Consider the following 14,599-nt stretch of genomic DNA (forward strand, 5'->3'; position numbering starts at 1 on the left):
CCTAGACCACAATATTTTGCAGGGAACTTAATTTAGCATGTCTCCAGCTGTTGGTAAAGCAATTAGCGTGTATAGTCATCGAGTACATATGCCTTTAATAAATGTTGCAAACCCGCCTGAGACTTTTACTTTTATAGTGTAAAGAACATAATATTAATAATCTCATGAGTGATTCTGAAAACAAAACACCATCATTTGTAATGGTAGTTGCGTTTCATCATGTTCTGCAGTGAGACTGAAAATTCTCGGATAATGCTTTTGTAATGATCATGTACGTGTATCTCCCCTAGCTTCCCTGATGAGCATCTGTGTGTGATGTCAGCTGATTAATTTTGACATTTGTGATGTTTGTGCATTATCTCGATCATTACTTAATTCTGCCATTTGGCAATCCCTCGATGTGTCTCATCTCTTTCTGTATTTCTGTCTCTCTCTTTCTACAGGTCTGTCTCTCTTTATAACCAAACAGTTGTGCTCCATGTTCCTTATTTCATGTATGCGGTAATAGTACCAATGGAATTTATTGAATAAACTTGTTTAAACCAAACAAATAACAATGTTGTTCCCAGGTTCCGGTTTTCAGTCATTATTGATGCATTTTTTTTTATTTAAACGCATTCGTCTGACCCCTGACCTGTCAACCGTTGGATAGTTTTGACATGCAGGAGGTCTTCTGACAATAAATATTGCTACCAAGCGGACAAAGCAGAACATGTGGAACTATGCATATTTTCAATCCAAGCTAGTCCAACTGACCTTTTGTTTTATAGTCTAGGCTGAGAGTGAGAGCAACACTGAAAATGAAATAACTGGTCTTACAACTTAGTTACATATTGCTTAGAAACATGAGCAGTCCTTGGACCCTCTAGGTTATCGTTAGGTCCATGGACCCTCTAGGTTGACTGTCCGTGGGAACCCCCTGCAGATTATAGTTGGGGGTCCATGGACCCTCTAGGTTGACTGTCCGTGGGGACCCCTGCATGAGTAAAAAGATTTACATTTTAAACAGCTGAGACATAGGAAAAAGTGCTTAATTGATTTTGTTTTGTCTTGTGTCAATAGGTCCGCAACCGTTTGAGTAATCTTGGCCAGTGAGGCGGTCCCATGGCCAGAAGCTTGTTCATGTCTGCGCAGTCTGTCAAGATGATTTCAGTCCAGGACTTTGAGGCCGGGGCGCACGACTCTGTGCTCAACGTCATCTCCCTCACTGCGGACCCTCTCAAGACTTTCACAGGTGACAAAGACACACACAGGTGACAAAGACACACACAGGTGACAAAGACACACACAGGTGACAAAGACACACACAGGTGACAAAGACACACACAGGTGACAAAGACACACACAGGTGACAAAGACACACACAGGTGACAAAGACACACACAGGTGACAAAGACACACACAGGTGACAAAGACACACACAGGTGACAAAGACACACACAGGTGACAAAGACACACACAGGTGACAAAGACACACACAGGTGACAAAGACACACACAGGTGACAAAGACACACACAGGTGACAAAGACACACACAAAAGGACACAATTCATATGAGGATTAAGATAGCTGAATGTTTATAAATGTATCATGCAGTGCCAAATCCTTTTTTTCTGCGTTCATGGGCTGAAACTCCCACGTACACTTGTGTTTTTTGCACAAGTGGGGTTTTCCATGTATGACCGTTTTTACCTGGCCATTTAGGCAGCCATACGCCTCTTTCATCGGATGCATGCTTGGTATTTTCAAGACTGTTGAAAAGAAGAAAATATATTATTGTGAAAATGCTTTACAGTTAGACACATAGTTAATAATCTTACAACATAATAGTTCATACATTCAAGGTTTCTGACCACAGTGGCTTTATGACGAAAAACAAGAAAGAAAAGAATTGCACAGCCATGGTCTATTCCTTTGCACAACTTAAACGGCCTATTTATTTTCAAAGTTGACCGTCCTTGAAACTGGCATGGCTGATTGTAAGCAATCTTAATCTATCAGCAACTTCATGAAATCTGGATTTTCTCAGCTTTGGGGCGTGGGCGCATGTAGCTGCAGCCAAAATGTGTTTTTGGAAGGGTAAGCTTCATCCACTTAATTGGCAGCATGGAGAACTAAAATATACTGTGTTTATAAGTAGGACTGAGGAGTGTTCTGAAAGAATCAGTTTATTGGGGAAAATAGATTTTATTTAAGCACATGGTCTATTCCAGACGTTCATCCATTGTGTTGAGTGATTGTGTACGCATGTTCATGTGTTACAGAGATCTGGTACTGTGTCTTCATGGTGTGTGTTACAGAGATCTGGTACTCTGTCTTCACTGTGTGTGTTACAGAGATCTGGTACTGTGTCTTCATTGTGTGTGTTACAGAGATCTGGTACTCTGTCTTCATGGTGTGTGTTACAGAGATCTGGTACTCTGTCTTCACTGTGTGTGTTACAGAGATCTGGTACTCTGTCTTCACTGTGTGTGTTACAGAGATCTGGTACTCTGTCTTCACTGTGTGTGTTACAGAGATCTGGTACTCTGTGTTCATTGTGTGTGTTACAGAGATCTGGTACTCTGTCTTCACTGTGTGTGTTACAGAGATCTGGTACTCTGTCTTCACTGTGTGTGTTACAGAGATCTGGTACTCTGTCTTCACTGTGTGTGTTACAGAGATCTGGTACTCTGTCTTCATGGTGTGTGTTACAGAGATCTGGTACTCTGTCTTCATGGTGTGTGTTACAGAGATCTGGTACTCTGTCTTCACTGTGTGTGTTACAGAGATCTGGTACTGTGTCTTCATGGTGTGTGTTACAGAGATCTGGTACTGTGTCTTCACTGTGTGTGTTACAGAGATCTGGTACTCTGTCTTCACTGTGTGTGTTACAGAGATCTGGTACTCTGTCTTCATGGTGTGTGTTACAGAGATCTGGTACTCTGTCTTCATTGTGTGTGTTACAGAGATCTGGTACTGTGTCTTCACTGTGTGTGTTACAGAGATCTGGTACTCTGTGTTCACTGTGTGTGTTACAGAGATCTGGTACTCTGTCTTCACTGTGTGTGTTACAGAGATCTGGTACTCTGTCTTCACTGTGTGTGTTACAGAGATCTGGTACTCTGTCTTCACTGTGTGTGTTACAGAGATCTGGTACTCTGTCTCCACTGTGTGTGTTACAGAGATCTGGTACTGTGTCTTCACTGTGTGTTACAGAGATCTGGTACTCTGTCTTCACTGTGTGTGTTACAGAGATCTGGTACTCTGTCTTCACTGTGTGTGTTACAGAGATCTGGTACTGTGTCTTCCTGTGTGTGTTACAGAGATCTGGTACTGTGTCTTCACTGTGTGTGTTACAGAGATCTGGTACTCTGTCTTCACTGTGTGTGTTACAGAGATCTGGTACTGTGTCTTCATGGTGTGTGTTACAGAGATCTGGTACTGTGTCTTCACTGTGTGTGTTACAGAGATCTGGTACTCTGTCTTCATTGTGTGTTACAGAGATCTGGTACTCTGTCTTCACTGTGTGTGTTACAGAGATCTGGTACTCTGTCTTCACTGTGTGTGTTACAGAGATCTGGTACTGTGTCTTCACTGTGTGTGTTACAGAGATCTGGTACTGTGTCTTCACTGTGTGTGTTACAGAGATCTGGTACTCTGTCTTCACTGTGTGTGTTACAGAGATCTGGTACTCTGTCTTCACTGTGTGTGTTACAGAGATCTGGTACTCTGTCTTCACTGTGTGTGTTACAGAGATCTGGTACTCTGTCTTCACTGTGTGTGTTACAGAGATCTGGTACTCTGTCTTCACTGTGTGTGTTACAGAGATCTGGTACTCTGTCTTCACTGTGTGTGTTACAGAGATCTGGTACTCTGTCTTCACTGTGTGTGTTACAGAGATCTGGTACTGTGTCTTCATGGTGTGTGTTACAGAGATCTGGTACTGTGTCTTCACTGTGTGTGTTACAGAGATCTGGTACTGTGTCTTCACTGTGTGTGTTACAGAGATCTGGTACTGTGTCTTCACTGTGTGTGTTACAGAGATCTGGTACTGTGTCTTCACTGTGTGTGTTACAGAGATCTGGTACTCTGTCTTCACTGTGTGTGTTACAGAGATCTGGTACTGTGTCTTCACTGTGTGTGTTACAGAGATCTGGTACTCTGTCTTCACTGTGTGTGTTACAGAGATCTGGTACTCTGTCTTCACTGTGTGTGTTACAGAGATCTGGTACTCTGTCTTCACTGTGTGTGTTACAGAGATCTGGTACTCTGTCTTCACTGTGTGTGTTACAGAGATCTGGTACTCTGTCTTCACTGTGTGTGTTACAGAGATCTGGTACTGTGTCTTCACTGTGTGTGTTACAGAGATCTGGTACTCTGTCTTCACTGTGTGTGTTACAGAGATCTGGTACTCTGTCTTCACTGTGTGTGTTACAGAGATCTGGTACTCTGTCTTCACTGTGTGTGTTACAGAGATCTGGTACTCTGTCTTCACTGTGTGTGTTACAGAGATCTGGTACTCTGTCTTCATCATGTGTGTGTTACAGAGATCTGGTACTGTGTCTTCATTGTGTGTGTTACAGAGATCTGGTACTGTGTCTTCACTGTGTGTGTTACAGAGATCTGGTACTGTGTCTTCACTGTGTGTGTTACAGAGATCTGGTACTCTGTCTTCACTGTGTGTGTTACAGAGATCTGGTACTCTGTCTTCACTGTGTGTGTTACAGAGATCTGGTACTGTGTCTTCACTGTGTGTGTTACAGAGATCTGGTACTGTGTCTTCACTGTGTGTGTTACAGAGATCTGGTACTCTGTCTTCACTGTGTGTGTTACAGAGATCTGGTACTCTGTCTTCACTGTGTGTGTTACAGAGATCTGGTACTCTGTCTTCACTGTGTGTGTTACAGAGATCTGGTACTCTGTCTTCACTGTGTGTGTTACAGAGATCTGGTACTCTGTCTTCACTGTGTGTGTTACAGAGATCTGGTACTCTGTCTTCACTGTGTGTGTTACAGAGATCTGGTACTCTGTCTTCATGGTGTGTGTTACAGAGATCTGGTACTCTGTCTTCACTGTGTGTGTTACAGAGATCTGGTACTCTGTCTTCACTGTGTGTGTTACAGAGATCTGGTACTCTGTCTTCACTGTGTGTGTTACAGAGATCTGGTACTGTGTCTTCACTGTGTGTGTTACAGAGATCTGGTACTCTGTCTTCATTGTGTGTGTTACAGAGATCTGGTACTGTGTCTTCACTGTGTGTGTTACAGAGATCTGGTACTGTGTCTTCATGGTGTGTGTTACAGAGATCTGGTACTCTGTCTTCACTGTGTGTGTTACAGAGATCTGGTACTCTGTCTTCACTGTGTGTGTTACAGAGATCTGGTACTGTGTCTTCACTGTGTGTGTTACAGAGATCTGGTACTCTGTCTTCACTGTGTGTGTTACAGAGATCTGGTACTCTGTCTTCATTGTGTGTGTTACAGAGATCTGGTACTCTGTCTTCACTGTGTGTGTTACAGAGATCTGGTACTGTGTCTTCACTGTGTGTGTTACAGAGATCTGGTACTGTGTCTTCACTGTGTGTGTTACAGAGATCTGGTACTCTGTCTTCACTGTGTGTGTTACAGAGATCTGGTACTGTGTCTTCACTGTGTGTGTTACAGAGATCTGGTACTCTGTCTTCACTGTGTGTGTTACAGAGATCTGGTACTGTGTCTTCACTGTGTGTGTTACAGAGATCTGGTACTCTGTCTTCACTGTGTGTGTTACAGAGATCTGGTACTGTGTCTTCACTGTGTGTGTTACAGAGATCTGGTACTGTGTCTTCACTGTGTGTGTTACAGAGATCTGGTACTCTGTCTTCACTGTGTGTGTTACAGAGATCTGGTACTCTGTCTTCACTGTGTGTGTTACAGAGATCTGGTACTGTGTCTTCACTGTGTGTGTTACAGAGATCTGGTACTCTGTCTTCACTGTGTGTGTTACAGAGATCTGGTACTGTGTCTTCACTGTGTGTGTTACAGAGATCTGGTACTGTGTCTTCACTGTGTGTGTTACAGAGATCTGGTACTGTGTCTTCATTGTGTGTGTTACAGAGATCTGGTACTCTGTCTTCACTGTGTGTGTTACAGAGATCTGGTACTGTGTCTTCACTGTGTGTGTTACAGAGATCTGGTACTGTGTCTTCACTGTGTGTGTTACAGAGATCTGGTACTGTGTCTTCACTGTGTGTGTTACAGAGATCTGGTACTGTGTCTTCACTGTGTGTGTTACAGAGATCTGGTACTCTGTCTTCATTGTGTGTGTTACAGAGATCTGGTACTGTGTCTTCACTGTGTGTGTTACAGAGATCTGGTACTGTGTCTTCACTGTGTGTGTTACAGAGATCTGGTACTGTGTCTTCATGGTGTGTGTTACAGAGATCTGGTACTCTGTCTTCACTGTGTGTGTTACAGAGATCTGGTACTGTGTCTTCACTGTGTGTGTTACAGAGATCTGGTACTCTGTCTTCACTGTGTGTGTTACAGAGATCTGGTACTGTGTCTTCACTGTGTGTGTTACAGAGATCTGGTACTCTGTCTTCACTGTGTGTGTTACAGAGATCTGGTACTGTGTCTTCACTGTGTGTGTTACAGAGATCTGGTACTGTGTCTTCACTGTGTGTGTTACAGAGATCTGGTACTGTGTCTTCACTGTGTGTGTTACAGAGATCTGGTACTCTGTCTTCATGGTGTGTGTTACAGAGATCTGGTACTCTGTCTTCACTGTGTGTGTTACAGAGATCTGGTACTGTGTCTTCACTGTGTGTGTTACAGAGATCTGGTACTCTGTCTTCACTGTGTGTGTTACAGAGATCTGGTACTGTGTCTTCATGGTGTGTGTTACAGAGATCTGGTACTGTGTCTTCACTGTGTGTGTTACAGAGATCTGGTACTGTGTCTTCACTGTGTGTTACAGAGATCTGGTACTCTGTCTTCATTGTGTGTGTTACAGAGATCTGGTACTCTGTCTTCACTGTGTGTGTTACAGAGATCTGGTACTCTGTCTTCACTGTGTGTGTTACAGAGATCTGGTACTCTGTCTTCACTGTGTGTGTTACAGAGATCTGGTACTGTGTCTTCACTGTGTGTGTTACAGAGATCTGGTACTCTGTCTTCACTGTGTGTGTTACAGAGATCTGGTACTGTGTCTTCACTGTGTGTGTTACAGAGATCTGGTACTCTGTCTTCACTGTGTGTGTTACAGAGATCTGGTACTGTGTCTTCACTGTGTGTTACAGAGATCTGGTACTCTGTCTTCACTGTGTGTGTTACAGAGATCTGGTACTGTGTCTTCATGGTGTGTGTTACAGAGATCTGGTACTCTGTCTTCACTGTGTGTGTTACAGAGATCTGGTACTGTGTCTTCATGGTGTGTGTTACAGAGATCTGGTACTCTGTCTTCACTGTGTGTGTTACAGAGATCTGGTACTGTGTCTTCACTGTGTGTGTTACAGAGATCTGGTACTCTGTCTTCATGGTGTGTGTTACAGAGATCTGGTACTCTGTCTTCATGGTGTGTGTTACAGAGATCTGGTACTGTGTCTTCACTGTGTGTGTTACAGAGATCTGGTACTCTGTCTTCACTGTGTGTGTTACAGAGATCTGGTACTCTGTCTTCACTGTGTGTGTTACAGAGATCTGGTACTGTGTCTTCATTGTGTGTGTTACAGAGATCTGGTACTGTGTCTTCACTGTGTGTGTTACAGAGATCTGGTACTCTGTCTTCATTGTGTGTGTTACAGAGATCTGGTACTGTGTCTTCACTGTGTGTGTTACAGAGATCTGGTACTGTGTCTTCACTGTGTGTGTTACAGAGATCTGGTACTCTGTCTTCATGGTGTGTGTTACAGAGATCTGGTACTCTGTCTTCACTGTGTGTGTTACAGAGATCTGGTACTGTGTCTTCACTGTGTGTGTTACAGAGATCTGGTACTCTGTCTTCACTGTGTGTGTTACAGAGATCTGGTACTGTGTCTTCACTGTGTGTTACAGAGATCTGGTACTCTGTCTTCACTGTGTGTGTTACAGAGATCTGGTACTGTGTCTTCCTGTGTGTGTTACAGAGATCTGGTACTCTGTCTTCACTGTGTGTGTTACAGAGATCTGGTACTCTGTCTTCACTGTGTGTGTTACAGAGATCTGGTACTGTGTCTTCCTGTGTGTGTTACAGAGATCTGGTACTGTGTCTTCATTGTGTGTGTTACAGAGATCTGGTACTGTGTCTTCATTGTGTGTGTTACAGAGATCTGGTACTGTGTCTTCCTGTGTGTGTTACAGAGATCTGGTACTCTGTGTTCATTGTGTGTGTTACAGAGATCTGGTACTCTGTGTTCATTGTGTGTGTTACAGAGATCTGGTACTCTGTCTTCACTGTGTGTGTTACAGAGATCTGGTACTGTGTCTTCACTGTGTGTGTTACAGAGATCTGGTACTCTGTCTTCACTGTGTGTTACAGAGATCTGGTACTCTGTGTTCATTGTGTGTGTTACAGAGATCTGGTACTGTGTCTTCATTGTGTGTGTTACAGAGATCTGGTACTCTGTCTTCACTGTGTGTGTTACAGAGATCTGGTACTCTGTCTTCACTGTGTGTGTTACAGAGATCTGGTACTGTGTCTTCACTGTGTGTGTTACAGAGATCTGGTACTCTGTCTTTACTGTGTGTGTTACAGAGATCTGGTACTCTGTCTTCACTGTGTGTGTTACAGAGATCTGGTACTGTGTCTTCATTGTGTGTGTTACAGAGATCTGGTACTGTGTCTTCACTGTGTGTGTTACAGAGATCTGGTACTGTGTCTTCACTGTGTGTGTTACAGAGATCTGGTACTGTGTCTTCATGGTGTGTGTTACAGAGATCTGGTACTGTCTTCATGGTGTGTGTTACAGAGATCTGGTACTCTGTCTTCACTGTGTGTGTTACAGAGATCTGGTACTGTGTCTTCATTGTGTGTGTTACAGAGATCTGGTACTGTGTCTTCATTGTGTGTGTTACAGAGATCTGGTACTGTGTCTTCACTGTGTGTGTTACAGAGATCTGGTACTCTGTCTTCATTGTGTGTGTTACAGAGATCTGGTACTCTGTCTTCATTGTGTGTGTTACAGAGATCTGGTACTGTGTCTTCATTGTGTGTGTTACAGAGATCTGGTACTGTGTCTTCACTGTGTGTGTTACAGAGATCTGGTACTGTGTCTTCACTGTGTGTGTTACAGAGATCTGGTACTCTGTCTTCATTGTGTGTGTTACAGAGATCTGGTACTGTGTCTTCACTGTGTGTGTTACAGAGATCTGGTACTCTGTCTTCACTGTGTGTGTTACAGAGATCTGGTACTGTGTCTTCATTGTGTGTTACAGTGATCTGGTACTGTGTCTTCACTGTGTGTGTTACAGAGATCTGGTACTGTGTCTTCATTGTGTGTGTTACAGAGATCTGGTACTCTGTGTTCACTGTGTGTGTTACAGAGATCTGGTACTGTGTCTTCATTGTGTGTGTTACAGAGATCTGGTACTGTGTCTTCACTGTGTGTTACAGAGATCTGGTACTCTGTCTTCATGGTGTGTGTTACAGAGATCTGGTACTCTGTCTTCATGGTGTGTGTTACAGAGATCTGGTACTCTGTCTTCATTGTGTGTTACAGAGATCTGGTACTCTGTCTTCATGGTGTGTGTTACAGAGATCTGGTACTGTGTCTTCATTGTGTGTGTTACAGAGATCTGGTACTCTGTCTTCATTGTGTGTGTTACAGAGATCTGGTACTCTGTCTTCACTGTGTGTGTTACAGAGATCTGGTACTGTGTCTTCATTGTGTGTGTTACAGAGATCTGGTACTCTGTCTTCACTGTGTGTGTTACAGAGATCTGGTACTGTGTCTTCACTGTGTGTGTTACAGATCTGGTACTCTGTCTTCACTGTGTGTGTTACAGAGATCTGGTACTCTGTCTTCATTGTGTGTGTTACAGAGATCTGGTACTCTGTCTTCACTGTGTGTGTTACAGAGATCTGGTACTCTGTCTTCATTGTGTGTGTTACAGAGATCTGGTACTCTGTCTTCATTGTGTGTGTTACAGAGATCTGGTACTCTGTCTTCATGGTGTGTGTTACAGAGATCTGGTACTCTGTCTTCACTGTGTGTGTTACAGAGATCTGGTACTCTGTCTTCACTGTGTGTGTTACAGAGATCTGGTACTCTGTCTTCCTGTGGGCTCTGTTTTCATCGCTCTTCGTTCATATTTGTGCTACGCTGATTGCCTTCTGCCGTCTCCGTAAACACCACCTCGGGCGAAGGATTCCTCTGGCCATTCTCGCCATGGGCGTCATTTCACCCCTGACTGGAGGTGTTGTCAGCAGTAAGCATTTTAATGATAAGTAGATGTGTACAGTTGAACCTGTCTCGAAGTCTAATTTTGATAACAATTAAGTACATGTATACATTTGAACCTGTCTCTAAGTCTAATTTTAATAACAATTAAGTACATGTATACATTTGAACCTGTCTCTAAGTCTAATTTTAATAACAATTAAGTACATGTATACAGTTAAACCTGTCTCTAAGTCTAATTTTAATAACAATTAAGTTTGTGTATACATTTGAACCTGTCTAAGTCTAATTTTAATAATAAGTACGTGTATACATTTGAACCTGTCTCTAAGTCTAATTGCCTCCCTTGGGACCGGCCAAAAGTAATAATTATAGACAGGTGGTTGCTATAGAAATGGGAATTATATAGAAGAAAAACCTCCCTGTTCTTGTGTACTAGTTCTAATTCCCTTAATGCATTTTTGTGTTGCAAAACTGAGAGTAATAATTTGTAGTCAAGGCATGTTTTTTGTTTTCCCCCTTGTCATGCGTTGCTGACTATGAATGTAGATGTAAATGCTTGTATAACTCTGTTTTAATTTTAAATGTGTCAAGCGCAAAGAGCATAATTGTAAAGTTATGATGTTGCGCTATATACATGCTCATTTATTATTATTATTATTATTATCATTATTTGTGTTCCATGCATGGTATTTCAATGGTTCATCTTCGCACATTTGCAAAAATGAAAGAATCTTAAAGGTGTGATTTGTATAATTTGCTTCATCAGAAGTCAAAAACATATTGTTCAATAGTCTAAGACAAACAGGTTCAAAGAAAACCTCTTTTAGCTCAGTACCATATCTGGTATTCAGACACAAACTTTTTGCATTCATATTTTAGACCTCTCATTCACATTGACCAATGCCGTCTGTTCGTTACCCAGGTGCGGCAATAGCAGGTGTGTACCGGGCCTCCGATTTCATCATGCTGCCATTTTACGCTCTGGTTTGGGGAGTGGCACAGACGATCGTTGTCATCTTCATCTCCTTTTCACGCATCCTCGCCACGTTATGACAGCATCTCTGAACTTTGTGTGTGACTGGTAGCTGGAGAGAGAAACAGTGGAACCTGTGATGTGAGGCTGTCTATGTAAGGACATATCCCAAGGAAGGACACCTTCTGTTGTCCCTTTTTATAAATCTGTTAAACAAACCTGTCCTGACAGGCCACCTGCAATCTAGGGACACTGATCCGATGGGTGTCCTTTCATCACAGGTACAGTGGAACCCCTGTTGTAAGACTCCCTCCCTTTTAAGACCCTGTTTTCTCAAATGTTCTGTTCATAACCTCTATAAATGTACTCCCTCCTTGTTAAGACCTGATTTTATCAGATTGTTAAGGCCACCAACATCGAACGCAGAAGAAGAAGAAGAATCAGATTGTTAAGTCTTACAAGAGGGGTGCCACTGTACAACTGTCTTGTGCCAGTCAAAACGGGTGTGGGAAGTCTTGTTTCCATTAGCGTTGCACATGTAAAATATGTGCTTGACTGTGTTTTGGGTGTTGATCGGGTCTTCCGAGCGTTGGAAAAGATGCTGTGGATCAAAATCTACCGGGATTGTTTTGGTCTTTATGAATACTTGTTTTTTGGGGGGGGTTTTTGTGTGTATTTTTTGTTTTGGGTGGTGGGGGCTTTTTAAGATGCTGGCATCACTCACCTGTGTGATTGAAACTTTTTTTTAACAAAGTCACATAGGCTGATAGCACACAAGGGAGTTTAATCATGGCAGAGAATCTGTGTGTTTTGTGCATGTGTATGCTTTTGTCTATGTGTGTGTGTTTTGTGCAAGTGTATGCTTTTGTCTATGTGTGTGTGTTTTGTGTAAGTGTATGCTTTTGTCCATGTGTGTGTGTTTTGTGCATGTGTATGCTTTTGTCTATGTGTGCGCAGTGTGTGTGTGTGTGTGTGTTGTGTACATTGGTAACTAGCAGCGGCAGCTATCAGTATTTGGAGAGTGCTGGAAAGGGAGAGTTAATTTTCTTGCACTGTCATGTGATTTTGATTTTTAAACAAATGTAGATGTTTTTTGTAAAGAGCATAATAAAATTCTTTATGTTTATTTTTGCGGTACTGTGTGGATCTTTCTGTGCACTTTCTCTCAGTCTCTGTCTGGCTTATCCGCCTAAAATTCTATACACATGACATGTTGAAGACAAGAAGAAAGTAGCACAGTGAAACAAGACCTAATTTGTTAGTTGTGGTTTTTTTTGTTTGTTAAGGATTTGGAACACAGGTTCCACTATATTGTGGAAACGTGTGATTCTGACAGCAACTTTCCTAACTTTTAACAGCAGTTTTCTTGCCAAGCTTATAATTTCTGCACCTTCGTGTTCAAAGGCTGCACAGTAGTTTGAGTTGACGTTCTGGGGCTTCTTCCTGATTGTTGGTTGATGTACTACAGACCATAGACCATTTATCCTGGACCGCCAACTAGCTCTCTCTCCGCTCTTTCTGATTGACAGATTGTTGGTTGATGTACTACAGACCATAGACCATTTATCCTGGACCGCCAACTAGCTCTCTCTCCGCTCTTTCTGATTGACAGATTGTTGGTTGATGTACTACAGACCATAGACCATTTATCCTGGACCGCCAACTAGCTCTCTCTCCGCTCTTTCTGATTGACAGATTGTTGGTTGATGTACTACAGACCATAGACCATTTATCCTGGACCACCAACTAGCTCTCTCTCCGCTCTTTCTGATTGACAGATTGTTGGTTGATGTACTACAGACCATAGACCATTTATCCTGGACCGCCAACTAGCTCTCTCTCCGCTCTTTCTGATTGACAGATTGTTGGTTGATGTACTACAGACCATAGACCATTTATCCTGGACCGCCAACTAGCTCTCTCTCCGCTCTTTCTGATTGACAGATTGTTGGTTGATGTACTACAGACCATAGACCATTTATCCTGGACCGCCAACTAGCTCTCTCTCCGCTCTTTCTGATTGACAGATTGTTGGTTGATGTACTACAGACCATAGACCATTTATCCTGGACCACCAACTAGCTCTCTCTCCGCTCTTTCTGATTGTTGGGTGATGTACTACAGACCATAGACCATTTATCCTGGACCGCCAACTAGCTCTCTCTCCGCTCTTTCTGATTGTTGGTTGATGTACTACAGACCGTAGACCATTTATCCTGGACCGCCAACTAGCTCTCTCTCCGCTCTTTCTGATTGTTGGTTGATGTACTACAGACCATAGACCATTTATCCTGGACCGCCAACTAGCTCTCTCTCCGCTCTTTCTGATTGTTGGTTGATGTACTACAGACCATAGACCATTTATCCTGGACCGCCAACTAGCTCTCTCTCCGCTCTTTCTGATTGTTGGTTGATGTACTACAGACCATAGACCATTTATCCTGGACCGCCAACTAGCTCTCTCTCCGCTCTTTCTGATTGTTGGTTGATGTACTACAGACCATAGACCATTTATCCTGGACCGCCAACTAGCTCTCTCTCCGCTCTTTCTGATTGTTGGTTGATGTACTACAGACCATAGACCATTTATCCTGGACCACCAACTAGCTCTCTCTCCGCTCTTTCTGATTGTTGGTTGATGTACTACAGACCATAGACCATTTATCCTGGACCGCCAACTAGCTCTCTCTCCGCTCTTTCTGATTGTTGGGTGATGTACTACAGACCATAGACCATTTATCCTGGACCGCCAACTAGCTCTCTCTCCGCTCTTTCTGATTGTTGGTTGATGTACTACAGACCATAGACCATTTATCCTGGACCGCCAACTAGCTCTCTCTCCGCTCTTTCTGATTGTTGGTTGATGTACTACAGACTATAGACCATTTATCCTGGACCGCCAACTAGCTCTCTCTCCGCTCTTTCTGATTGTTGGTTGATGTACTACAGACCATAGACCATTTATCCTGGACCGCCAACTAGCTCTCTCTCCGCTCTTTCTGATTGTTGGTTGATGTACTACAGACCATAGACCATTTATCCTGGACCACCAACTAGCTCTCTCTCCGCTCTTCCTGATTGTTGGTTGATGTACTACAGACCATAGACCATTTATCCTGGACCGCCAACTAGCTCTCTCTCCGCTCTTTCTGATTGTTGGTTGATGTACTACAGACCATAGACCATTTATCCTGGACCGCCAACTAGCTCTCTCTCCGCTCTTTCTGATTGTTGGTTGATGTACTACAGACCATAGACCATTTATCCTGGACCGCCAACTAGCT

General features: G+C 42.9%; 1 protein-coding gene across 1 annotated transcript in view; it reads left to right on the forward strand.

Moving 5' to 3' along the window:
• LOC138959323 (transmembrane protein 170B-like) overlaps window positions 1–12,441 on the forward strand; it is a 13,276-nt gene extending 835 nt beyond the window's left edge. The window contains exons 2-4 of the mRNA XM_070330756.1: window positions 1,063–1,234; window positions 10,197–10,367; window positions 11,265–12,441. Of these exons, the coding sequence (XP_070186857.1) occupies window positions 1,105–1,234; window positions 10,197–10,367; window positions 11,265–11,395 (432 nt within the window). The 5' untranslated portion in view covers window positions 1,063–1,104 and the 3' untranslated portion in view covers window positions 11,396–12,441. The remainder of the gene's footprint in view (window positions 1–1,062; window positions 1,235–10,196; window positions 10,368–11,264) is intronic.
• Window positions 12,442–14,599: the final 2,158 nt, after the last annotated feature.

The sequence above is a fragment of the Littorina saxatilis genome, linkage group LG1 (assembly GCF_037325665.1).
Source record: "Littorina saxatilis isolate snail1 linkage group LG1, US_GU_Lsax_2.0, whole genome shotgun sequence".
NCBI lineage: Eukaryota > Metazoa > Mollusca > Gastropoda > Littorinimorpha > Littorinidae > Littorina > Littorina saxatilis.